The 23,784-nt window shown below is 46.8% G+C and overlaps 3 protein-coding genes and 1 long non-coding RNA gene across 6 annotated transcripts; 2 read left to right on the top strand and 2 right to left on the bottom strand.

Moving 5' to 3' along the window:
• Positions 1-1,037: 1,037 nt before the first annotated feature.
• Positions 1,038-1,980, bottom strand: LOC124659612 (oil body-associated protein 2B-like). The gene is made up of 2 exons (XM_047197446.1): positions 1,689-1,980; positions 1,038-1,597 (listed from the first exon to the last, which is right to left on the bottom strand). The coding sequence occupies exons 1-2, from the start codon at positions 1,978-1,980 to the stop codon at positions 1,137-1,139; spliced, it is 753 nt and encodes a 250-aa protein (XP_047053402.1). The 3' UTR covers positions 1,038-1,136.
• A 5,032-nt stretch (positions 1,981-7,012) lies between these two features.
• LOC124663884 (protein VTE6, chloroplastic-like) lies at positions 7,013-10,851 on the top strand. The gene is made up of 5 exons (XM_047201531.1): positions 7,013-7,417; positions 8,326-8,579; positions 8,722-8,845; positions 9,104-9,208; positions 10,534-10,851. Exons 1-5 carry the CDS (start codon positions 7,013-7,015, stop codon positions 10,618-10,620), a joined length of 975 nt encoding a protein of 324 aa, XP_047057487.1. The 3' UTR covers positions 10,621-10,851.
• A 1,659-nt stretch (positions 10,852-12,510) lies between these two features.
• LOC124663172 (receptor like protein 29-like) lies at positions 12,511-13,935 on the top strand. Its single transcript, XM_047200899.1, has one exon. The coding sequence runs from the start codon at positions 12,511-12,513 to the stop codon at positions 13,933-13,935; it is 1,425 nt and encodes a 474-aa protein (XP_047056855.1).
• A 2,722-nt stretch (positions 13,936-16,657) lies between these two features.
• Positions 16,658-22,519, bottom strand: LOC124661680. Of its 3 annotated transcripts, XR_006990262.1 has the most exons (9): positions 22,042-22,519; positions 21,497-21,956; positions 20,001-20,849; positions 19,789-19,859; positions 19,635-19,704; positions 18,182-19,464; positions 17,709-17,781; positions 17,290-17,489; positions 16,658-17,119 (listed from the first exon to the last, which is right to left on the bottom strand). It is a non-coding gene; the product is annotated as an uncharacterized LOC124661680 (long non-coding RNA). The 3 variants fall into 3 exon arrangements; XR_006990260.1 differs by having other exon boundaries at positions 17,290-19,464; positions 20,001-20,372; XR_006990261.1 differs by having other exon boundaries at positions 17,290-19,464; positions 20,001-20,065.
• Between the last annotated feature and the right edge of the window lie 1,265 nt (positions 22,520-23,784).

Below are 23,784 nucleotides of genomic sequence, written 5' to 3'. Positions count from 1 at the left end.
TTTCTGTTTTTTCTATTCAACATGTAATAAGAACAGCCAATTACCCGGCTCACCTGTGCCGAGCCAAGCGCGCTTGCACATTGCGTGTTACCGAGGGTTGGATGTTTGAGACTCCTAGCTTCCTGGTCAATAGCCTTCTGGCGGATTGCCCAGCGAATGCGTTTGATTAATAAAGCTCTTCTAAATTCCCCGCAAAAAAAAGTCTGGCACAAGTAAGACTTTGATGAACATGATACGGTACACCCAATTAAACTTGCATGTGTGTTCACCGAAACGAAAAAATTATAATATAAGAGTCATACGAAATGGTGTGGTTGACGATGTGCGAAAAAATTAAGAAAATTCGCTCAAAAAAAATAAATATGAGCCCGAAATTTACTATTCAAAATTGATTGTCGAAATAAAATCATAAATTTACTATTCGAAATCGATTGTTGAAATAAAATCATATCATCGGCACGCATTTTTCCATGTATAACTTATGTTAAATTCAAAGCATGATTGTATTGATTACAAGTGGATGCGTGAAGGAGGATAAGAGAAGCTGAGCAAAAGCCAAGCCTTCACTACAGCGCTAGAAAGCAGACAACGGATTCTCAAAACAAAACAAAAGAATAAAAACAAAAAGCAGACAACGGGACATATTCCCTGGAAATAGGCAACTCGGACATTCCTCCTGGACGTCGAAACCAGTTCAGACTGCTCATAGTGGGAGTAACATAGCTAGTAACATCACACATCTCAAGACATTTTGGTGACGTAGCATATCAATAAATGAAGAAAGAGAGTGAGGTGGTAACTAGCTATGTTACTGTAACATCACACACTCCAATGCAAAATGAGTCTACAACATAATAAATAACACAATGCATGACACCACATATAAGTTACTACCCACTATGAAGGTAGTAACCTAGACTAGTAACATGACATATGTTACTAGTCTAAGTTACTCCCCACTATGACCAGCCTCATACACAACACCTGAAGCCCAGATAACCAAATCAAACCGGGTATTTTTCATCTCTCCCGATAGGGGCAATAGAAGGCTCCAAGCTGCCAAACGCGCCGTTCTCGTACACCTGGGTGGTGATGCTACAAAAAAAGAAGAAACGCGCCCTATGCCAACCGATCTCTCACGGGAAGGGCGCGTGCTGCTTCATCTCCGTGGCAGTGACGTCCACGGCGAACCCCTTGCCGTGCAGCCGCCAGTAGTCGGCGTTGGGGTTGATCCACTCCGGCTCCTCCATCTCCACCCTCTCTGCCTTGAGCCCACAGGCCGAGCTGTCGACCTTGCACCGCTGGTCGCGGTCGCGCACCAGCTCGGGGCGCACCCTGCCTGGCTCCACGGCCTGCGGTGACATCATGAGCGCCGGCGCGCCGAGGGGCAGCCGATCACCGCGATCAACCTGCCAGGTGCACCAGAACTTGCCGTACGTCTTGGCCATCCTGGCCATCTCCGAGCTCTGCAGCATCTCCGGGACGCCGACGTCCGTCCACAGCCCGGCCTTGACCTCGTAGGCGTGCGAGTGCCACAGCCTCTGCTCCTCCGGCGGCAGGGTCTCGAAGATGGCGTCAGACACGATGTACTCCACACCTGCACATCCAAGTTCATAAGCACCCAACCATGCAGACAGACATGGATGCAAACGTCACGACCGGCGAGGCTCTGGCAACAGTATACATACCGATAAGGCGGGCGGAGGGCTTGTCGGAGTCGTAGACGGCGCACTGGAGGACGTCCTGGTTGAGGCGGGAGACGAAGTGGTGGACCTCGATCTGCCGGTGCATGTCGTGCGCGTACAGCGCGAAGCTGCACGCGTGCTGCTTCATCTGGCGCACCGGCTTCAGCGGCTGCATCACCTGCGCGCCCATGTCGATCGCCTGCGAGGACACCGTGGTCGGCCGCCCCGGGGGCGGCGCCGTCCCGCCGGTGCCCGATGCGGGCGTGGGCGCTGGGTTCTGGTCACTAGAGGACATTGCTTTCGCACGTTTGCAGATTGATGTTGATGCGATGCTATGCGAGGATGTGGTTTTATCTTTGGAACATCGTGGCGTTCGTACAAGGTATACCGGACGCGTGGCGCTTAGGAGCAGGACGTGGCACGCCAGCAGAGTCGCAGCTCAAAGCAGAAGGCACGGGAACCATGGGTGGAAGCAACGGCCCGAGACACGTACCAAGTTTCCTTGGACTATGTGATTTTCCTCTTCTTTTAAACAAAGGATGGACTAGAAGGACCCAAGCTGCTCTATTATATAAGATCGATAATTACAAGACATCCCAACACAGAACTCAATGAAAAAAAATTCAGATCAGTCCCTAAATTTTGCAAGGAGGATCCTAAAAGGGAAAAGTAAAAAACATGGTTGGGTCCATACTTCATCTTCTTCACTAAGCCAGTGCCACTGCAACCGGGGACGAAACCACTTGGCGCGATGATGCCGCAATACCGCCACCTCCAGCACCTTGAGGACGTATACAACTTGGCCGCTAGGAGGAAGATGGATTGCCTCCCTTCTTGCCAACCTTCGACTGGAAGGAATTCTTGAAACAACCGACTTTCGATAAAAGGATTCAACAACATGGAAACCGGCAAGCAACGAAGCAAGCCATAGTTCTACATGATTGCCACTGATGAGGAGTACATGACCAATCAAGAAGATTGGGATAGGGACAACAAACTTATTGAAGAAGCTTCCACCAAATCCACGCACATCCGCTATCCTACATTGACGCCTACGAGAGAAAGGATTTTACCGATGTCCAGCCTCGCTAGCGAACGCTAGATCGAAGCCTCGATACAACACAAGCCCAAAAGACACAAGGGCAAACATAAGTACATAACCCTAAATCTAAACCTAACCCTAGCATCCACATCAGCAGCCCAACAACCTCTCCCATCCTCACACCAAGCGGCACGACAACCTGAGAAGTAGGGGATAGACGTTGGGTATGCACATGCGACTCTCAAGAGGTAGTGGAAGATCACATCCTCTTTGACTGTCTGTTTGCACTTCGGTCCTTGCTCTATGTGATGTTAGCATGCATGTAGTTGTAAACTGTACTCGGTATTATCATAACATATTTTGAGTCTCTAGATCCTTTGGGGAATATATAGTGTTCAAAAAAGGTACCTTTATTTTCTCATAGTGTCCTGATTTTCGTTTCTCTACAAATATTTGCACATATGTATGAGTTAAATGTGTTTATTACAAAAGAAATTCAGTTTTTTTTAATGTGTTCAACTGTTCACTATGGTGGGATGTGAGCGACCAAAACTCCACCCTCATATTGAAACCCTTTGCTCGTAAAGAAGCTTGATGGAGTTCCCCGCAAAAAAAAACGAGTTCAAGTTGGCAAGGCACGCCTCCATTTCAAAATAAATGTTATATCATCTAACACATTTTAGTGTGTATTTTTTTTGAAACGATCAACATGCTGATCTCCTAAGTGGAATCTTCGAAGTTTTGTCGCGCTTGTGAAAAGTCAGGTTTTTTTTTTCGAACCATGCAGGAGGCTGCATGTATATATATTAAGAAGAGGGAAAACCTACAAAGGAAAAGCAGTACACGTTACAAACACAACCCAACCATGAGGATTGTCACTGAGGATCTACCTACATACAAACTAAGACACTCCTAAAAACCAATCCCTTATAGAATGAAGCGACCCCTACTAGCTAACGACCATAACTTTGATTCAGATTTGATTTGCTCGATGATTTTTGATGTTGGCTTGTGGGTATTTTCAAACACTCGGTTATTTCTCTCTTGCCAGATCGACTAAGAGGTAACTATTACCATTGTGTTTAGTTTTTTTCCTGCTTGTGCCCTGCAGATTTGCCAATGCTTGTTGCCACCAAGCTTTAAAGTTCTGATTACTGAGCGGGACGACTAGCACAAGATCTTCCCAACTCAACACTAAATTCCAAATGATATTGATCACCCCACAACAATGAACATATGTTGGGGATCTTCTTCGGCTGACTTGCAGAAAGCACATTTCTCATTATGCGGGAGACACGCTTTGCTAGCCGATTGGCCGTCCAGACTCTTTCTTTAATGAACAACCAGATTCCAATCTTGCAGCGCAAAGGAGCCCAAGTTCCCCAAATGTCTTTTGACATGTCACACTGCGTAGCTGTTTTCTAATGCGCCATGCAAAGGAGCCCAAGTTCCCTAGATTTCTTTTGACATGTCACACTGCGTAGCTGTTTTCTAATGCGCCATGTAAACATATTTTGAAGTGAAAGAACCTCTGGCCTCCAAGGTCCAAGTCCACTCATCCTATAAATTTTGCCTTATATGCACTTCATTGAGTTCTTCCCAAATGGCTACAACCTGAACAAACCCTTAGATGTTGATCGGCTTCTTGATGTCATCAATCCAGCTGCCTTTGACGACTGTTCTTCTTGCCTTTGTTAGAGGATTTATTGCCATATAGATGTCCGGTGCAATGTCTTCTATTGATTTCCCATTTAGCCACCCATCGGTCTAGAAAAAGCATCTTTGGCCATTAACAACGACCACCTTTGTCGTTGTGCTGAATAGATGCCTATCTTGCTCTTCGATGGGCGAAGCAAGCGTACACCATGGCTTTAGAACCCCAACCCGCATATTCCAAGCCCATTGAACACGCATGGCAGTGTTCATGACATCTAAGTTTAAAATCTCAAGTCCTCTGTTTGGTTTAGGATGGCATGCAATCTTCCAGTTAATAAGACAATGCCCTCCCTTAACCGTGTCAGTGCCCTTCCACAAGAACGCCCTTCAGATCTTATCAATTGCCTTTAGCACCCAAGGGGATGGGTCTAGGGACATCAAATGGAAGATCAACATGGCGCTTAGCACTGATTGTACTAGGATAAGTCTCCCACCTTGTGTGAGCATGTGTGTCTTCCACATAGCCAAACACCTTCTGATCTTATCAAAACTTGAAAATCTTCTTTTCATAACTTTCTGAAATAGAGAGGTAGTCCAAAGTAGGTTATAGGCATGTGGGTGATCTTGCAATCCAAAACCTCGCTGATTTCTTTGATCCTTTCCTCATCCCTGTATATTGGTGAAATTGAGGTTTTGCCAAGATTGCACTTCAGGCCCAACGCATAGCCGAAGATGTCAAGAAGCGATTTAACAGCGACCGCGTCCACGACTAATGCTTTGAGAAATAAAGAACATCGTCGGCATACACAGATAATCTTTGTGGTACCTGGCGCCCCCTAGGGAAGGGGCTAATTAGACGATTTTCCTCAGCTTTGGTGAACAAGCGAGTAAGGGCCTCCATCACCAGAATAAAGAGCATGTGAGATAAGGCGTCACCTTGCCTTAAACCCCTAGCATGCCATATCTTGGAGCCAGGTATGCCGTTAAGACAAGATGCTTGTAGATGCCGTGGACAGAAGCATGACGATCAAAGATTGCCAACGACGACCAAAATCCTTTTGTTGCAATATCTCAAGGAGAAATTGCCATGTCAAAAGCCTTTGCAATATCTAGTTTTAGAAGCAAGCTCTCCTCTTTCTTTACACTTAGAAATCTGATTCATTTTCTCACTAGTCTAAAGTTGTCGTGAATGGATCTTCCTTTCATGAATGCGCCTTGATTTTTTCCAACGAGATCAGGCAGGACCTTGCTCAATCTGTTTGCAAGAACCTTGGATAGGATTTTAGCCAAACTGTGAAAAGTTGCAGCTAATCCTGACTGTGTCTTCAGCGCTACACACCTGTGATCTTCATTTTAGCCTATTTTGTCATCTTTATGTATGGTCTAGAGTAGCAGTGGCATTTGGTTGAGAAAACTTTACTGTGCTTAATTAATAAGTCGATACAAATGTTCTAATGAAGAAAAAACGAAGTTCAGACAAATAACACTGTCTAATGCCGGCATGGGGGTGCAAACATAGAAATGAGGCACCAAAGGCGGGCTTTACGCCCGGGCCAGGTCCTTCTCCGCGCATTCGTTCGTTTCTTTGCTCGGAAGTACTTTTTTGAAATGCCCAAAGTGGAGAGCCTCTCAATCTATCAAGAATTTATTATATTGGAATGCACCTAATCCCACTCTTCAAAAATACTTTACACAATCGAGCAACGGAGTGGAGCACCTCGAACCGTATCTCCGCGTGAAGGGAAAACGCCTTGGGTGAACGAACATGATGACACAAAACTACCGCTCGTACTCGTAGGTCGACAATCAACGGAGGAACAGAGGAAAAACTACGCTTTGGTTATGTATTTTTTTTTCTGATTTCTGAAAGAAATTGCCATCAGGAGGGATGTCATGTAATTTTTATCTCACTGCATTAGCAGTGCCAAAGAATTGCTCAAACCCCTTGCGCAATAACCCCAGCATCGCTTGCGAGAAGGATTTCGTAAAGTCGATGAATCAAATAGGGCACCACCAAACCGTTACTCCAGGACAAAAATCAGTAAATCCTCTCAACAGGTAAAACTTGGAACATCACAATTTCCTTGGTTATTAAACGAAGCCAAAGCGATACTAACGAAAACAAGAAATGTACAGCTGCCATCAGAAGAGATTGTAAGATATTTTCTGATCTCATCGCATCAGGCAACAATCGCCATGAATTGCTCGAAACCCTTGCGCAATAATCAAAACATCACTTGGCAGCAAGAAGAAGCACATCCTTTTACGGAAGCAAGAAAGAAAGATAGGAACACGCCCAATAGAAAAGATCAGCAAAACGTAGCATTCGGGATGCAGATCGACACTGCGATTTCCCCTAGGGTTTGGGGGTGTATGAGAAGAGCGGGCGGCGGCGGTCAAGATCTGGAGCCGGACGCACTGCCGCGATCTTTTATAGAGACCGGACGCCCAACTAGAAACGTACGGCAGTGAAGCCGTAAACCAAGCGAGGAGACGTATTTCTGGGTACCACGAGCCATCCGCAAAAGCGTATTACGCGATCAGCGCCGTCCTGTAGACTGGGCGGCTGAGGGGGTTTGGATTCTTGCACGGTTGGTGACTGACAGTCCGAGCAATCCCAGTGCCGGCCATGGCGTGCGGTCTCCAGCCGCCGCTCCCCGCCGCCTTCTCCCCGCCGCCTCGCGCCCTCCCCGCCCGCTCGTCCTTCCTCCTCGCGGCCGGAACCCTGCCGCTAGTCCCTCGCGGGCCTACGGTTTCGCGCCACCGCCTGTCCCCTCCCCCGCCGCGCGCGCTCCCGGACACTGCCGCGGCGGCCGCGGGCCTCCGGGACGTGCTCGCCGACGCCTTCCTGGCGTATCCACCGACGTGGGCTTCGGCCGCCGCGACCAACCTCGCCATCTTCGTCGCGGGCTCGCCGCTGCTCCTCTCGGGCCTCTCCGCCTCCGGCATCGCGGCCGCCTACGTTCTCGGCACCCTCACCTGGCGCGCGTTCGGATCCCGGGGTTACCTCCTCGTCGCCGCCTACTTCGTGGTGGTGAGTGGATTCGGCACTGCATTGGCCATTGTTGCTTCACATCGATGCTGTAGTTTCTTTGAATTGAGAGTCTGGGGTCTGGGCTGCTGTCATAAATCTGAAATTCGGCAATACTCCCGTTTTGGTCACGGTTTAAGTTACTCTCGTGGGTGTCACAGGCTGGCAGAGCCTACAAAGCATAGGCAAAGTGGCAAACCTCAAGCCAAATGCCTAGAAGGCCATTCAGGTCGCCATGAATCTTTACCATATGTACAGCATTCTTGTTGCGAGGGACAGTTCTATCTTTCCTGCTATATGCATACGAGATCAATGCTTGATACTAGGTGGTTAGGATGAGACACCACTTTGAAAATGGTTGTTGTCTCTTACATTGGTGGACGCCACTCTTTCCTTATGATGCTTATACTCAAATGGGGATTAATTTCATCAGTTTGGAAATCAAGGAAACAGCAAAACTTGCAAACTTCTTTATTGGTTCTGCTCTTTGAAACTGCTGATGACCCGTGAGTGAGTGATCATTGCATGCTCTAATCTTCAAATTAGATTGAGGTTGTATATACGAAATATGTTATCTGTGGTTTATAATTTTTACTTGCTAAAGCAGAACTGATGTATGCATTTCCTGTGAAATTGTCTTCAATTTTATGGCAATAAGATAAAAACATGGTATCATTATTCCATCGTTAAATAAGCAAGGTTTGCAGGGTATGGTACTGTTGCCCCTGCCTGTTCGGAAATCAATCAGTTCTAAATTTAAGATGTATGTGTTGTATAGATTTTAAGGCATAGTTCCATGACTTCCTTAGGTTGCTTGCACTAACTGACAAAGGCAACTCATCTTTTCCATCTATTGTTTCGACCCAGTACATCACAAGTCTAGGTTGCTTATTTTGCATTTTGATATGCAGGGCACAGCAGTAACGAAGTTGAAGATAAAACAGAAAGAAGCTTTGGGGGTTGCTGAGAAAAGAGGAGGAAGGAGAGGGCCTGGAAGTGTCATTGGTTCTAGTGCTGCTGGTTGTGTCTGCGCTCTTCTATCGATATATAATGTAGGCGGTGGAGCATTCGCTGAACTCTGGAGACTAGGATATGTTGCTAGTTTCTGTACTAAACTCGGTGATACAGTTTCCAGTGAAATAGGGAAGGCCTATGGAAGAACAACGTAAGATTCCTGTCACTTCGCACTTTATTTTTATATGACCTTTAAGTAGCTCATGGCTTAATAAGTTGTCCTTCAGTACATTGCGAATATTAAATTTGTAATATCATACTTAGAGCTCATATCTGGTCATTTTGTAGAGTAGGTACCTGGTGACAACGTTTAAGATTGTTCCAAGAGGTACAGAAGGTGCAGTCAGCATTGAGGGTACTCTTGCTGGAATTGTAGCAGCAATGTTTCTGGCAGGTGTTGGTTACAGTCTGGGACAGGTAAATAAGTTCGTGAATTTTTTTATTATGAAAAGCTTCTTCAGTGATTTAACTGCAACCAGACTTGCATTTGTCGACTGTCGTTATATTATGCCCGTACACATAACGGACCAATGTAGGGAAGCATGAAACTTGCATTGCATAGGTCTACCTCTTGCGTATCGCACCTACCGTGTCACAATATTGATATGGAATTGACAGTAATTAGTAAATTATACTTGGAATGTGGTTTAAAAAAAAATCTGTTTTGCATCACAGGTGAATGTACCTCAAGTTGTGATATGTGTTCTTGCATCCCAGATTGCAAATTTTGGTGAGAGTTTGATTGGAGCGACATTACAAGATAAGGAAGGTTTTGAATGGGTGAGCTGAACTTCTAGATTGTTATATAATTGCTTTATGTGCAAGCCTGCTTCGAGTTTTCCCTAGTAAGCTGGGTTTTGTGTTTTCTGGTTCTATTATTCTTTTTGATAGTTAGCTGCTCTTATGTGCATAAGCAAGTCCCGCCTGCCTGAATACATTCCAACTTTGCAAGTACCTCTAGGTAAAGGCTCCATTTGGTATTGTTGTGGCTTTTGATGACCTTATTAGACTGGACTGCTTTTAGAATCTTAGTGCTTGGCAGGCTCAATTTTTCTTAATCAAATTGATATTTAATGTACTATTGCACTCAAAAAATACTTCCTCTGGATCGGTTTAACAGGTGCGCACCCAGTTTAAGTCAAAGTTCAGTCACTAATTTAATCAATAAAATATAAATTATATGTGTACAAAATCTGTACCATTAGATTCTATTAAAAAAAGGTTTCCAATGATATAATTTTTGTGACATATATTCCATATTTTATTGACCAAAATAATGGTCAAAGCAATTTCTTGATCTATGTGCTGATCCGGAGGAAGTAGATGAACTGGGTAGCACAATTTATCAAACTTTAATCAGTTTTACCAAACAAAACAAAATTTGAAAGCTTTGATAAATAAGCACGGACATCAAAATGACCACAAACTGAGCCATGCCATACTGAAAATTTCAAATAGGATCATCTTCTATACAGGCTCCAATCACGTTTGTCCTCTCTGGACAAGCATCCTTTTTACCCAACTTGAACTCGTAGATCATTTCAGTGTATATGGCATATTGCTGTTGCCACCTGAAGGCCTAAACAAGATTTTCAGCTTGCGGAATAATGCAAATGCTGTATATATAGTAAATAGTTCTAATATTGTGGTACTGGTATGCCACTTGGACGCATAGTCTGTTCATGCATCTTTCCAAGGGCTTGATGTACAGGATTTACCAATTCAATATTCACATTTCTGTTTCGTTAGGCCCAGCATTATGCATGCGACTTACTGAAAGAAAACCCCTGAATCTTAGGACTGGGCAGCAGCTTCTCCCTCCTTTTTCAGGGATGCAAAGTAAACTCTCAGGCTAAGTAGACACAGAACTTCATTTATCAGAATTAGTGTCGACCTTTATCTCCCAAACAGCCACGACTAAAACTGAGTTCACAAATTAGCTCCTCTAACTGAACCCAATGTTTTTGGTTTGTTCTTTAGGGTGACATTGTTTTTGTTTCAAGAACACTATAGCGTCGCTAGAAGACTGAATACTGCTTATTTAAAGTGTATTTGAACTTTTTTGAAGTTCCCACAAAGCTAATGGTCACTATTTCCCTGTGCAGATGAATAACGATGTTGTCAACGTGCTCAACATCTCTGCTGGTGCCATTCTGGCTGTTCTAATGCAGTGGTTGCTTGGGCGCCCCTGATCAATTTTTTTTTCTTGACTTCTCTGCAGTGCACCCGATCACATAATTTTGTATAGTGATATAGATGGGTGCTACGGAAATTGTTTATCATGTTTATTAGGGACGTCTGAACTAGAATTATAGATTCCGACCTGCGGGAGTTAAGCTGAGTGGATGTGCATCTGTGCTCGTAAGTTCTTTTGGTTGTTACGTTACGTGTTCCTCCTTTCTAATGCATATCACCACCACTCACCAGCTTGTTTTCCCTACATTGCTTGTTCTAGCTTTGTTGCGAATGGCTTTGGGAAAGAAATCTGTCTCTGAAAATTCTTGCCCAGAAAACTGATCTTGCTGCCTTGCTACTTCATGCTTGGCCGGATAATGTTGCATATCCGTGTTTATACTCATGCAATCTCCAAACAGTACTTTTCCTCGCGGTTAAACTCATGTTGGCACAAATTACATGGTTTGTGATCGATCTATTGTCATGGTTCACGAGGTGACACAGTTGCAGCTCCGTTGTCCTGGGCAGGCAGGTGCAGTGCAAGTATCACATGGCGTTAGCCTTTGTAGCGAATCTGAACTCGATGGGTCATTTCAGCCTGCCATACGGCGTAGCCATGCACGGCTTCCCACTATTGGATGGGCCAGGCCATCTTTTGTCACCTCGGCCCGCGCCTGGGTGAGGGCTCGGATGGTACCTGATGTAGCCTCGTACGAGCGGCACTTTTGCCTCCTATTGGTTTGTGATCTAGATAATGCGTTTCCGGGCGTGTTTATTCTCGCGACGTATTTCTAGGATTTTCACTGTACGACTTTATGTCTTGTCATGGCTTTGTTTGAACAAGCAGTGGGAACAGGGCTGCTGAGCTTTTTGAATACTTTTGCATTTTGAAATGCTTGTCCTCAAGTCCTTTGTACGATGTGCATTTGCTTTTGTTGCATAGTACTGTAGTACTACCTGATAACTCTTCGCATGGTTTCCCTATGGTTATGTTTCTTACCATCAGAGAGCAGCATCCGACACACGCATTTGCGTAAATTTAGACCGCGTTTACGTCGCTGTGAACAGGTCAGTCATTTTGCGTTGGACCGTAGGGTTAACGTATAGATCCATTTTTCGACCAACAGTCACGGGGCCGCTGGAGATGACCTTACCATGACAGGTGTTTTAACTCCTGCTGACCAGATGACCAAACAAAGCATGTTTCCTTGACTGCCACTTAGATTAAATAACCTTCTCTGGTCGTTTCTGTCAGCACCACGCCTTTCTGACGGATGAACACCAACATACAGGCATGCCGCGTGCATATACAGATACAGATACAGGTGACCCACCATACTCGCCCAAAACTCGCAGCGCAGGCAATGCCGTGACGGGGCCCCTCCCGTTTGCACTTGAGCTGATCGATTCAGGGAGGAGAAGGGTAGGGCCTGGAGCTGGAAGGCATGCGTAAACCCAGCGTTTGCCAGTGCCCTTAACTGCTGCATGAGCAGTCAAATTATGTACTGAATCTGTGATCCTGTGGCGAGCGAGGACCATATGCGCGGCTCCTTGTGGAGAGCACCATGACGTGCCACACTGTGCGCGCTGTGCTCTGCTGCCTCCTACTGCGCAGACAGATACCTCCTGTGCGCAGCTCGTACGTACTTGCTCGTGCCAGCGAGCGAGTGAGGCCGAGGTTTTCTCGGGCGACCCAGACGCAAAGCTTTGCATGGTGCGGTGCCCATTTCTTCTCTCTCTCTCTCTGGCCAATGGCCATGGCGGGTCACCTCAGCATCGTCACGTCAATCACCGCACACTGGCTGGCCCCATCTGCATCGCCCGCACGGGCGACCTCCACTGCTCCATCTTAAACCCCTAGAAAAACAAAAACCACACCACCATCAGAGGCAAAGCCTAGCCCCGGAATGCGCAAGCAGATGAGCATGAGCACAGCGAAGGCGACAATGACGGCCTCCGTCGCGGTCTTCCTGTGCCTGCTCTCCGCGGCAGCCGCGGCGGCCATGGACCCGGCGGAGAGGGAGACGCTGTTCCTCGTCATGGACGCCGTCTCCTCCGACCGCGACTGGCGCTCCGAGACCCCCGACCCCTGCGGCGCGCCGTGGCCGGGGCTCGAGTGCAAGCCGGCGCCGGCCGGCAGCAACAGCACCACCAACGCTGCTGCCGCAGCGCCGCTCCACGTCACGCGGCTGGACTTCGGCGTGGACCCCAACCCGTCGTGCAAGGACGCGGCCACCTTCCCGCCCGAGGCGTTCGCGCTGCCGCACCTCCAGTCCCTCTTCTTCGTCGGCTGCTTCAAGAACCCGGCCGCCCCCACCGCGCTCCTCCTCCCGCCGCCCGCCAACCTCTCCTCCTCCGGCCTGCAGCAGCTCAGCATCCGCGCCAACCCGTCCCTCTCCGGCGTCATGCCGCCGCAGCTCGCCAGCCTCAGGTCCCTCCAGGTGCTCACCGTCTCCCAGAACGGCCTCATCCGCGGCGAGATCCCGCGGGGCATCGGGGAACTCAGGTCGCTGGTCCACCTCGACCTCAGCTACAACTCGCTCTCCGGGCCCGTGCCGGCACAGATCAGCGACCTCACGGGCCTGGTCGGGCTGGACCTCAGCTACAACTCCCTCTCCGGCCCCATCCCAACCCGGATCGGCCAGCTGCGGCAGCTCCAGAAGCTGGACCTCAGCTCCAACAACCTCACCGGCGCCGTTCCCGCCACCGTCGCCAACCTCACTTCCCTCACCTTCCTCGCGCTGAGCAGCAACCGCCTGACCGGCCGCTTCCCGCCCGGCATCTCCGGCCTCAAAAACCTGCAGTACCTGATCATGGACAACAACCCGATGGACGTCCCGCTGCCGCCCGAGCTCGGCGGCCTCGCCCGTCTCCAGGAGCTCCGGCTGGCCGGTTCCGGCTACTCGGGGCCCATACCGGCGGCGTTCGGCCAGCTGGCGAGCCTCACCACGCTCTCGCTCGAGAACAACAACCTGACGGGCGCGATCCCGGCGGGGCTCAGCAGGCTGCGCAGGATGTACCACCTCAACCTCAGCAACAACGGCCTCGGCGGGGCCGTGCCGTTCGACGGCGCCTTCCTGCGCCGGCTCGGCCGCAACCTCGACCTGAGCGGCAACCCAGGGCTGTGCCTGGACGGCCGGGACGTCGTGCGGGACGTCGGCATCGGTGTTGGTGCCTGCCGGGGCGGCGGCGGCGGTGATGGTTTGGCGCGTGACTCCGTCAGCAGTGCCACCGGAGGAGTGGTGACGGGGTACACGGTCAGCTTCGGCCGGTCTCGGCTGCTCGGGCCTGCGTGCGTTCTGTTCATATCCTGCATGCTTTTTTTCCTTTGATGAATGATGAGTAGGCGTAGGCGTAGACCGTAGTAGTATCAATAGGATCCCTGGTGTGGTAGTACCCGCCGTGTACGTATTTGTGTGATGCAATGCTAATTTGTCTACGACCAGGAAAGGATCAAATAGTAGAGTTGCGGAAGTTGTTGACTTTTTCTCCAAAAAAAAGGAAGTTGTTGACTTCAGGCTGAAGGGCAACTCCAACCAGAGAAGAAGCACTTCCGTCCACCCCGCACCGCTCTCCTCCTCTCCTTCTCTTGAGAGTCACCAAATCGCTGCCGGCTCCTTCCTGCACCTTCTCCGGAGGGGTTGGAGGGATGGAGATCGGCCCTTGTATAGGTTGGTAGTTAGGTTGGTAGTGGGCTGTATGCTCGTAGTCTCGAGCAGAATCTCTGATCTGTTCGGCCAGATCGGTGATTGCATAGGGTGTTCTGCTCGATTTCTTCAGCTCCGGTGGACGGAGGTGAATCAATCGACGGGAACCATAGTCTCCGTCAATAAAGCCACTCTTGCTGAGCTCAACTTGCTGAAGCAAGCACCTGGATCTTCTCTGGTCGGCTGTGGAGGCGGGAGGAGAAGAAAGGGTGCCTTTACAAGTCCCGCCGTTCTCTGGCCGGCCGTGGTGGCGGGGGGAGAAGGGGAGACGCAGTATGTTGCAAATCGGCATCTAGTAGGAGGAGCTGAGGATCCCTGTGCTATTCAAGGTGCATGGTGCAGTTGCTCTTTGACTCCGCATCTTCGACGGTGGATCTTCCCCAACAAGCGCATCGAAGCCGGTGGCAATCTTGTCACGGCTATCCTTGGCCATGGAGGCCAATCTGCAACCTCCAAATCAGTGGCTACTCTCCGTCCTGTTTGATGGAGCTCGACGCCTAGATGCTGCCAAGTGGTTCGTCCCCTGAAGCCTCAAGGTAGCCAGCGACGACGGTTTCTCGCCGAAAAGGGGCGCTCGAGTGCTCTCGCCCTATTCCTCGGTGGCAACGCCTTGAGGACGCCGATGGCTGGTGGCAGAGATACCCAGGGTCTTGATTGCTTTTCCAGTTTCTTTGCTAGGGTGTTTCTTGCAAAAGTACATGCCTTATCTTCAAATTGTCGGTTCTTTAGGACGAGTGATGTAAAAGGCCTGTATGAGATTTGTACCTGCCACGTGCTATGCTAATATATGATCCACTTCTTTGTTCAAAAAAAGAAAGACTTCAGGCTGAAGCACGACGCTTTAGCATCTTCACCGGTGCATCCTAAACAGTCGTTGGTAGTGCATTTTCTCTTTGGGGATGCTCTTTCTACACCGGAGCAACGGCCTCCAATTTTTTTTTTCTTTTTATAATATTTTGAAATAATATATCAATCATATTTTATTCATACTATGTTCAATTATTCATACAATCACACAAATAGTACTTAAATTATTCATACAATCACACAAATAGTACTTAAATTATTCATACAATCAAACAAATGGAAATTAAATTATTCATACAATTAAACAAGTAGAAAATAAATCATGCACTTCTGAATTAAGGTGAAGCCCCACAAACCTGTGCAATCTTGCTGGCCATGAAGTAGTCGTCGTACTCCCTGACGCCGTAGACAATCTTCATGAACAGATCCTTGTTCAACCTAAACCGGCGCCGAAATTCCTTGTGCGAATGAGTCGCGTTATCGTTGAAGTAGTCGGCGTCAAGCAGCATTGCGCCGGCTTGACCATATCGTTGATGTTCCTCCTCTTGCCTGGCTTTGAGCCACCGCGACGAGGCACATCGAAGAAAGGCTGGCGAACGCGCAACATACTCGTCAGAATCAGCTTCTGATGTTGCCGCCGGACAACCTCAGCGTTCTGCTCCTCCGTGAACAGCTGCACCATCATCTCGTCATCGATGTCCATCGCGGCAATCCGACGAACACCTTGTGGGCGGGCTGGTTGTGCCGCGGTGGCGGCGAGCTCTGTTCCGGGAGAAACATCGGCCGCCAGTCGAGGGGGTGGCGGCCGTGTTGATGGACATCGGTTCCGGACATGCGGCGGTGTCTATTGCAAGCAGGGGCGACGGCGACGGTGGCGATCTAGAGGGATGGGAGTCGGCTCAGCCGTGGGTAGGGGTGGGGAAAGCGGTGCGTCTGGCTGCCAGGCGGAGCCCACGCTCGTTTTCTGACGTGCCGCGAGGCGCCGGCGCGCCCGATCCACGCCCTCTACGAAGGGGCTGACACGAGGTTGCTGACGATTCTATTGGGCTTGAAAACTAGCCGGCGCCTTTTGGGAGCACCGGTGCGAGCCGGAAAACCACGCTAGCCCCTAAAAATTCTAATTAATATTAAGTATTGTTATTTATATTGGCTAATAACTACTCTCTCCGATCAATAATAAGCATCGAGAATTTTTTTACTAAGTTAGTACAACTTCGGTACTAAGTCCTTGATACTTTTTATGGATCAGACAGAGTAGCTAGAATGCACTAAATCAAGACGACGAGTCGTTGTCTCTAGATCCGCATTCTATATCTGTATGTTCCTCCATAATTCTAGCAAAAAAATGATATGTTAATGCATTTTTATTCTAAAGAACTAGTACAAATGCCCGTCCGTTGCTACGGGTCCTGAAATTTAATTTCTCAATGCACATATATAATTCACAACTCACTACGTTAAAATAAATAAGAGATATTACAATGTATTACAACATGATAATACTAAACGCAATAACAAAATAACAATGTTCTGCATCGGTGTGGTTTACGGAGTCGTTCCTATGAGCCGAAATTAAGTTACTATGAGCCGTTCCTTAAGTTTATGGAGTCCAAAAGCTACAAAAGGTTTATTTTACATATCGGCATTGCAACCGCATAAATCCTACAGATGCCGAACTGAACCTTTTAAGAATTTGGAGAACACAAACTGCAGCCAAGAAAAGTTCACAAAAAATCCTACAGATGCCTAATGTGCATTTTTTCTCTTGTTATGATTTCACTCGATTTGTACCTTGCACCTAGCATGGTTAAAGATCCGTCAATTCCTGCAGGTTACTCCAACACTGAATATATGGAGCTGTTTTGAGTAGACGCCGAAGTGAATTGACCAAACATCACGTTGGTTCTACAATTACATTGAGGTAATCAGTGCTCATTCCGTGCAAACCAAAAATTTCATTTGTCTGTACTAACTAACTGTATTGATCAGTTCCCAATTCTTCCTGTTGACCAAAGAAATTGATTGTTATGTTCTGAACCTTCTTTATCTGTTTGTCAATACAGTAAACTAATAATTTTTGTGTTCATATAAATAGATCTAAATTAGAAAAGCATAGCGAAAAAGTACACACAAAAAGCGATAAAAAGAAGGGCAGCTGAGATAGGCCATTACATAGAAACACCGCGGAGTGCGCATGGTGTGGTCATCCTTACACATGGCCTCCTCAAAGCTAGCACCGGTGTTTGCTTGGCTCCTCCAAGCTTGTTTTAGCCGAGCATCCCCAAGATCCTGCCTTGGTCCACCACGTCCATGAATCTTCCTCCTTATGTAGATCCACCGAATCACCTCGATCTTTCCATTAGCAATCCATGCTTCAAATGACACAGACACCAGGTCATGAACATGCATATTCTTTTTTGACAAACTCATACATACGTTGCGAGTCTGCAAAGTAAGTATCAGGTTTGGGGTGCACGACCACTATTGACGAATAGCTCCGAATAGCTAAAATGAAATCAGTACCACCACTAAAATAGAAGAAAAAGTAGTACTGCCATTAAAAAAGATAAGAATAAAACCAAATCAAATACCATATTGGCTCCATGCATACTCCATGAATTTTTCAGGTTGTTTGAGAACTCATTGTCAAATTATGAACTTGGTCTGCATATAAAGAAAATCACCATGATGCCTTCTAAAAAATATGTTGCTTTTGGGCATCAATAGAATTGTAAGATGCATATACTGATTTGCTCATGGCATATGCACATCTATTTATAAACTTGTTCTGCAGATGGCTTTATCTGGGCATTCTGATTTCACTAATTTGTCATTACCCATCATAGCAAAACACAACACACGGGTCTAAAATAATAACCATACCTGCATAGCAAGTGCTATTTAGTTCAAGGGGATTTATGGACCATTTAGACAGGGGGGCGATATCAAAATGACAATTGTACTGCCTAGTGAAGGAATAAAAGAAAACATACTGATATCAAAAGTGATAATTTAAACCAACAACTTGGAAACCTAAGGGACAACAGGAACGCAGAAGGCACACCATGCGGAGACGAAATACCAGGAACAACTGACTGGCAAGAGCCGCGACAGGCATGCCCGTAGCCACGAGATGTCGACCCAGCCTGCCGTCCAGAGGCAGTCACAGAAGAACCACGCCCGCCGCCATTTCCAAAGTTGTCGTGCTAAACCACTATAAAAGTATGCGAAACACGAAATTTTAAGGATGGGTATTTAAAAAAAACACATATGGTTTCAGTCTAGACTGTCCACGGTAAGCTAAGTTTCCTCCATCCAAGTGCCCTATGCAGTGATGTAACATAATGACCTTTGATTTAGTTCAGAACCTCTACTTCTGGACCAAGGCTCTAACCAGTATATGCAAATTTCCACTAAAATGATATCATAATCTGTAATGTTACAAAGGTTCTAAGATAGTAAATACGAACTTGCCTGTAGGTGTATGAGATAACTAACCATATAACCAACAACGTAATTCACATGATACCATGCATATACCCACTCTCCAAATTAACACCTGACAGCTCCCCCTTGCATATGGCCGCTCTCCAAAATCCACACAATCAGCACGATAAATAAATTGCACAGGAACTTACGGAGGGACAACCCAAGTACCTGTATTTCACTAAATAGGTTGTGTGCATCAAAATCATCTTTCCTGTCATGGTTGCCTCACTTCACCTTCATGCGACTCTACTTAAGCTGTATAATATACACTAAGAATAACCGTGAGAATACACTGAAAAGTATCAGACTGCTTAATCTACATATGCACTCCTAGAAAACTTTACTACCCAGTGTCCCTGCATATCCAATTAGCATTCAAGTACAAATGATAGATCTAGTTCACTTCAATTTACTTTGAAAAAAATCCTTGCAGTTCCACTGATAAGAAGATGCTTGCATCTAAAGAGGTACAATTAAAAATCTTATTCTCTTAGGAGCAGCTACCAACAGGCAAGGAAGATGATTTGGCATCACAATAAAAATCACATAATCACCTTGCCTTTTAATTTCCATGTCCTCATGCTTGTATGATTGACGTGTATCTACCATGAAGTTTAATTTAGTTTCTTCATATGAATCAGGAAGGCTATAAATTTGCAACAACATGAAACAGAGAGGTGATGAGGCTAACAATGAACTGCTCACATTCACCTAGTGCGTCAGTAATAAGATGAGAAAATGTTTGAGTTGCCATGTCTAAACACAAACACATGCATTTTTGTGAAAGGGGGACATCCCCAATCTGAATGGCAAGAATATGATCTTCTTAGCCGCGCTCCTTTAGAGACAAAGGCCAACCTGAAATAATCAAGATATGTGAGGTTGATTTAAAAAATCAAGATATGTGAGGAGAGGGAAAACAAAATCAAACATATGAGCAGAGGGAGCACGCCTAACATGGTACTGCAGCACCAACGTACGCTAGTTCTTGACATGAAAACGATGGAGGAGGAATTAGGCAGCAATACCTAAGAAGGTTGATCAGCTACGATGCTGTGAAGTGGACCCTGATCTTGAGAGTCCAAACTCTGAAGTTTCCTGAAATGACCCAACGAATTCTGAAAGAGCACATAACTCGGAACTGGGAATCATTGTGCCTTTGTACAGTGTAGAAGACCTTACTATGCATATCCCCGGTAGATAATAGGTGAACACACGATAAATAATTGCTCAGACTGTGTGGGAAACCCAAGCTGCAAAATAAAAGATAAGTTTAGAAATGTTATCGGAGTATTCATGGACAGCAAGCATAATGGTGTTGAGAGACCTAAACATCAAAAAGGAGTTTCAATGGAACAGAGAGGGAAAAGAGTGGCGTGGAGAGGATGAGATACCTGCAGCAGAGCATCACTTCTGGTCGTTGACACCATTGGCATAGGAATCTCCTTCACATCAAACCCTAGAAGCGAAATAGAATTAAATTAATTATGGGAGGCAGCAATCGGAATGAGGAGCTCACGCTGATGTCTTTCCTGCCACCATGGCCGCTGCTCCGCTGCTCATCTCCATCGCCTCCACTGTGTAGCCGCCTCCTTCAATAACGTCGTAGCACCTCCATCTCCTCCGTGCAGCGCCTCCACCTCTGCCCCGATGCCTTGCGGCGCCCTACCGCGTTCCCCTCCACCAAGGCGCGAGGAAGGTGGCGGCAGGATTTTCTCCGGGGGAGACCATGCCGGTCGTGTGGCGGCGCCGAAACCTTAGGCGTCCTGGCTTGATGGGAGTATAGAGCAGGAGACGATGGCAGTTTTAGATGGACGCGTGCGAGTACTACCACGAGGACGACCAAACTATTCGACATATCGATGGATTAGGAGAGTAGGGAACTTTCCTTTTTTCTTTCGGATAGGACATTTGCCCGTGCTTCGCTACGGGTGAATATTTTGTAGGTCATGGAAAAACACATGTGCCGAAGTCAACAATTATGTTGATTTTTCGCACCGCGACACGCTGAGTATTTAAGATTTGTGTGAACCGTTTTACATGGAAGACTTCAAGTTATATTCATCTATCATTGTCCAACCCTTTGCATTTTCAAATATAAACGTTCTATGTTACCACCGCATGTTTTTTCTGGTTTTGCATGGAAATTATCACTAACACACTAAGTGGACGAACGTTCAGCCTTCTTCTCAGAAGGTGCTTATGAAGCATTAGTCTCCGATGGCGCTGTTGTACGCCCAGGACTGCAGCAACAAAGAGGTTTCTGAAACTCTTGATGCGTCCCAAATAATTAAATTTAAATTAACAGTATATGTGATATTTCGATGGACCAATTAAATTTTGTATTTCCCAATATAGTAAAAACTGAATCAAAACTAACAAAGTACAGCACCAAGACACAGAAAACCAAAACTGATCCCGGGTGCATATGCACCCGGGATGTATAAAACATATTTCAAAAACATAAAAAAATTAGGAAAAAAATTTAGCATGTAGAGGGACATGTTCTATGTGTGCACGTAAAGTTTCACATAAAACCGACAATTTTTATACCCTGTGTAAAAAAGACAAATAATGCCTCGAGAAATAGACTATTTTAGCATCAAAAAATTGTCTTTTTTGCACAGGGTACAAAACATCTTGATTTTTGCTGAGACAACTTTGTGAGGATGTAACATGTCAAGGTATACATGCGGCATTTTTATTTATATTTTTTTGACATTTGTAAATATATTTAATATGTATTTCAAATAAAGGGTGCATATGCACCCGGGTGCAGAAACACCCTGTCCGACAAGACAATATTACGATGTACAATTGGAAGAACACTACAGAATGCAGGCAGACGTACGTGCTAGTAGCATAGCATGGAGATGATTCAAATGCTCACCTACAATTTCCTCTCACGATTGATCACCAGCTAATTTCCTTGTTAACTAAATAATACTGGTAAATAATGTTGCTCAAGTGATAATGTGTAGCAGTTTAACTTTTCCTTTTCTGATCTTTCTGCCAAAATCGCAGCAACAGAGCATCAGAAGAAGATCAAACCTGAGATTAATAATTATAATAATAAAACAAATATGCAAAGAAAATTTTGAACAAGCCGAACTGAAACAACAGAATCCGTCATGTGCTAGGCTGCTAACAGAATCCGTCATGTGCTAGGCTGCTAGCAGCCAAAATAGTGAAAGTAGAAAACATGAATAATAAATTACCTCCTCCCCAGGTCGTTAATCAGCGGAGCAATAGTCTACTCATGAATCAAGCTGTGTAAAAATACGTGTCCTGATCACGTCCATGCTATTGCTTCTTGTCCATGCTAGCTCACGTCTGCTAATAACTCGTCCCTGCTATTATGCGGATGTGTTGACTGTTGCCGAAGACTATGCAAAGTGGGAGACGAAAGAGACAAATCGGATCAGAAAAAGATACCTGAACAAGCAAATCAGCTCCTCCTCAATCTTCATCTGGAGCTAGCGGCATCCATCGACCAGGGGAGGTCGACAGATCGATGAATTTGTCCTGAAAAGTCATCCCACCCGTCACCATCACAGCAGGGCGACGCGATCCCATCCTAAAGGTAGGAATTTACCGCCGGCGTCCATGAAACACCGCTGGCGGGCTGCCGCCAGATTCCGCCTCCATCTCGCGGCTTGCGGTCTCCTCCCCACGGGCCGGCCACAAAGGGGAGCTGAGCGATATCCTCGTCAATGGATCGAGGGCCTCACACGGTGCAGGCATCCAGAGACAAGAGGAGGAGGTTGCGGCTCCGCCCGTCCTTCTCTGGCTTTGTCTCGAGCGGGGCGTCGTACGATAGCTTGGGGTGCGCTGCGGGATCCTCGCCTGGCCAGGTAAGGGGGAGTTGGCGACGAATCTAGGGATTGACGGAAGGACGACGAGAAGGGAGGCCGCGGCAAACCCTATCGCAAATGCTCGCCTCTGTTAGTTGGGCTTTGGCCCAGTTAGTCCCGGGCGGACTGACGAAACGGACGAAAAGTACGACCAAAAGTTTGACGTATTGGGCAGAATAAGGAATATGTTTAGTCTTTTTAAGTAGTAGAGATTACATTAACATTGTAGGTTTCAGTTCAACCAAATTTTTAGGTAAAAGGAGCCAATATTGTTTACACACTTGACGTCGAACATGGATTTGGCACTTGTACTGCAGGATTTTCAAAACTCAGTCATTGGAAGATCGTCAAAGGTTGACTAGAAGGGGTGAATATGCCATTAAGTCTTATTAATGAAAGTTAGTATTTTTATAAAGTTATTTTCTAATTGTTGCCTACAAACATCCACACACGCAGTACTACAAAAATAAACTCACAGACCATTAGATTGCATGGAAACATGAGATAATTTCTATTTGAGCACGAGAACAAGGATATAGATAGGATATAGACATAAGGTTCAGATTGTTGCCGCGATCCTACGTGCTTGCAGAGGCATTGACCTTCAAAAGGTGACAATATATCGGAAAACCAAAACTGATCTTCATTGAAACTTCAGCTGCGTCGATGATCTTCATTGAAACTTCAGCTTTACTCGAAGTATTTGAACTTATCCTTGAGTAAAAAAAGCACGACATTGATGTACCATGTTATTGTTCCCACAGCTGCGTCGATGATCTTCATTGGAACTTCAGGGCATCTCCAGCGGCGCGACGCATTTCGGACACAAAAAGTGGTCGGCAGCGTCCGTTTGCGTCGCCCAGCGGACATATTTTGACCGCGCGTCCGTTTGCGTCTGGGTGTGCTCCCACCGGGGCGACCCATTTTTGAATTGCAACATAGTTCCCTTTGGTTTTCTACCACGAGCGATTGAATTGCAACATATGAAAACCAAACATAGAAAGTACATAAAAACTATAGAAGACCTAGACTAGTTGGTTCCTGACGGCCGGCACCGTCGTTGCGTCGCTCCGTGGCTCGCTTCTCCGCCGCCTCCCGCGCGGCCGCTATGGCTCGGTGCGCCGCCGCATCCTCTTGCGGTGCTCGCTCCGGCCTCGCGTTGGCGGTCTCGTCCTTGAGCGTCTCGAAAGACGCGACGAGGGCCCGCTCGCTCCGCCGCCTTCTCCTCCGGCGTCGGCGCATCGTGGTCATCGGATGACCATGCAATCTCCGAGTCGAGTCCTCGGCCGCAGCGGCGGCCGCCACGCCCGCGCCGTTCCCGGCC

The sequence above is a fragment of the Lolium rigidum genome, chromosome 6 (assembly GCF_022539505.1).
Source record: "Lolium rigidum isolate FL_2022 chromosome 6, APGP_CSIRO_Lrig_0.1, whole genome shotgun sequence".
Classification (NCBI taxonomy): domain Eukaryota; kingdom Viridiplantae; phylum Streptophyta; class Magnoliopsida; order Poales; family Poaceae; genus Lolium; species Lolium rigidum.
The sequence above is the reverse complement of the archived record's forward strand: the minus strand, read 5'-3'. Positions and strand labels throughout refer to the sequence as shown.